At 32.0% G+C, this 3,154-nt stretch overlaps 1 protein-coding gene across 1 annotated transcript in view; it reads left to right on the forward strand.

The window, feature by feature from the left end:
- LOC104787768 (lipoxygenase 6, chloroplastic) overlaps window positions 2,257–3,154 on the forward strand; it is a 5,473-nt gene continuing 4,575 nt past the window's right edge. The window contains exon 1 of the mRNA XM_010513399.2: window positions 2,257–2,895. Coding sequence (XP_010511701.1) covers window positions 2,511–2,895 — 385 coding nt within the window. The 5' untranslated portion in view covers window positions 2,257–2,510. The remainder of the gene's footprint in view (window positions 2,896–3,154) is intronic.

The raw sequence follows: 3,154 nt of genomic DNA on the forward strand, positions 1-3,154 counted from the left end.
TTTAATTTGTATTAGAATGTATAAAGAATAAATTATATTGAGGGATGTGATTGCATTTTTTACCTCACCAAAAATTAGCTGGTAAAATATATTTATTAAGTTCATTGTTGTTTACCTAAATTTCATATTTAGATTGTATTCATGTAAGTTATTTTCCAAAATTTTCATGTTTTTGTAGATGTCAGTGGTAATATAATTTGTGCAAACGCAAGAAAGAAAATAAAAAGATGGAGAATGCTTAATATGTCTTGAAAGTCTAAAGAGAGAAAAAACCATAAACACACTACTATGTAACCAAAAATTTCTCTACATATTGAAATACTCTAATACTACATATAAAAGGAAAATTTAAGTAACACTAAACAAAAGAATCCAAAATATATTGAAATGATCAGTATATTTTAAAAATCATTAAAATAACAATTGCTGAGTAAACAAATAAAAGAACTATAATATCTATATTACTAAAATTCAAAAACAATATAAGCTAAATCTGTGCGTAGCACGGAATGACTTCTAGTATCATATATACAAATACAAATATCTTAGCTGGACACTACGTGAAGATCATGCTTGGGAAAAATCATAACTTGGATGTGCATCCACACACATGACGATAGACATTAGACAATCTTAATCTTTATTTTATTGAGTCTTAAATATATTTTAGTGTTCAGATTATACCATTCGGCGGTATGAAACTTTGTCCACGAGGAACATATTTTATGTATGTAATCCCTATTTTGATTTCTTCTTCATTTATTAGTATTAGTCTATTTGAAATGATTTGATTTTAGTATATTGCAGAAAAAGCAATAGTTTGGTTGCTCACTTGGCAGTTGGCAATTGGCATGACACGAACTGAAGATTATGATTATAAAAATGCATCTTTCAGTCATCGTCTTTGTTCATACATATAAGTACGGTTCGGTCACAATTGACCTGTTCACACGGTTCCTCTAATTAATTCCGATTTCGGGACAACCTGTAATAATTTAAATGGGTATGCTGTAAGCTGTTGTAACATACTGATTTAATTGTGTAACTAATGAAAGACCAAAAGGTTTGGTGAATTAGTTTAAACTATAATAAGCTTATTAGTAAAGAACATATAGAATGAAAAGAGAGAGAGAGAGAGAGAGAGAGAGAGAGAGAGAGATAGAGTTGTATTATTAATTGACTAAACATATAGTCTTATCCTCTTAAGTATTTATTCGAAAAGTTAAAGTTAAAATGAGAAATTTGAGGATTTACAGGCGGTCCAAGAAAATGGCCAAGTTTAAGAATTTGTTTATTTCGTTGCATGTGCTTAATTAAAACTTTAACGCCCCCATGAGCATGAGTAATTGAGTATATATGCATGTATGTGGTCAGAGTTTTTTTAATTATTCCTTAATTTTTATGCTTTTAGCAAAAAGAAAATATTTAAATGGAACACAAGTAATACTAAAAAAAATAATGGTGCCACACAACTTTTGAAACCTCTTAAAACTTTTTTTAATCACAGTAATGCTAATGGAACGAAAGGATAAAACACATGATTTTAGATTGTCAAATCTAGAATCAAAATCTTAAAAGATCGAACAAATCTACGACATTTCCACCTTAGTTAGTAGTCCCAAATTTAGAGACAAAGCACTAACACTCACACCACGACCGGATGGAGGAAATGAGAGTTATGGTCATTGGTGGTGGCTGCTTAAATTTCTGCAAGTAAAATTTTTTTAGGACTCCAAAAGTTACAACAAATTTACATGTACACTACATATTGCTGCGATATTTATGATTCGAGCCTTTACAAAACATAGGCCTTCTTTTTCTTTTTGGCAAATACATGATAAAATATTAATTTTTTTTTTCTCAATTCGGATGAAATATATCTAAATGACACTTAGTTTCAAAACAAAGAAAAATATATGTTAAGAGTTACGATGAATCAAGAACGTAAAACTAGAGGAGATAGTATATACCATGATTGCTTTGGTGAGGATAAGTGCTCCACTATCCGATGTGTGCCTTCTCAATAGTCAGTAATTTGTTAAAGACGTAATCTCGACATTTTTTAAAGACGTAACCTCGAAAGACATGTTCATAACACCCCAAAAACAAAGTCCTAGTATATACTTTTATTATATCTATATATAACGTTGACAAAAGCAAAAAAATTAACGCGTCTTTAACTATAAATATCTCAAAAACTTCCGATTAAAAGAAATTATACACAAGTAAAACTTGAGCACACCACTTGGTTTTTGGAGTCTGATTTGATATTCACGCGTGATAAGTAAGTACACAACCGGTGTGAAAGTGACCGACACAACACTCTCACGGTCAAAAACTACACATTCTCCTGTCTGAAAATAAACCCAAAACGCACCGTTTGGTCGTCTCAGTCCTCTAGCACGAGGTCCACGAGCATCATCTTACGTTTGCCTTATTTATCATCTCTCTCTCTCTTCACTCTACAAAAATCCAAACAAAGAAACAAAATAAAATTTAAAAAAACAAAAATGTTCATAGCATCTCCGGTGAAGACGAACTTCCACGGCGCCAGCCTAGTGAGATCTCCGGCGTTTCCTGCTCTTCCACGGCGGCGAACACACCAAGTTCTTCTTTCAAGAAAACTGGTTCGAGCTGTGATCAGCCGAGAAGAAAAGGCGGTGGATCAAGAAGACGGCAAAAAAAGTACAAACAAACCACTTATAAATTCTTCTCCGTTTCCATGGCAACAAAGATCTAAGTATACGGGATCAAAGACGGTCACGGCCGTTGTAAAGATCAGGAAGAAGATGAAAGAGAAGCTTACTGAGAGATTTGAACATCAGTTAGAGCTATTTATGAAAGCCATCGGCCAAGGGATGTTGATTCAGCTTGTCAGTGAAGAAATCGATCCTGGTTCGTTTTCTATAATACTTCTTATTATATTTCTGGAGTTTCCTTTTTTAGCTTTTTGATAAAATTATTTTGGACTAGAAAACAAATCCAAATCAATTTTGAGTTAAAGTTACCAAATTTGTTCGCTTCTTCTTTGTTTCTGTCTGACCATTTTTTTGGATTATTACTAGCTAGCCTTCAAAATTAGCTTTTTTGAATTCTTGCTAGCATTTCTTTTGTTTTCTTGGATCGTATCTGATTTTTTTTTTTTTTTTTTTTT

This window comes from Camelina sativa, chromosome 5, assembly GCF_000633955.1.
Source record: "Camelina sativa cultivar DH55 chromosome 5, Cs, whole genome shotgun sequence".
NCBI lineage: Eukaryota > Viridiplantae > Streptophyta > Magnoliopsida > Brassicales > Brassicaceae > Camelina > Camelina sativa.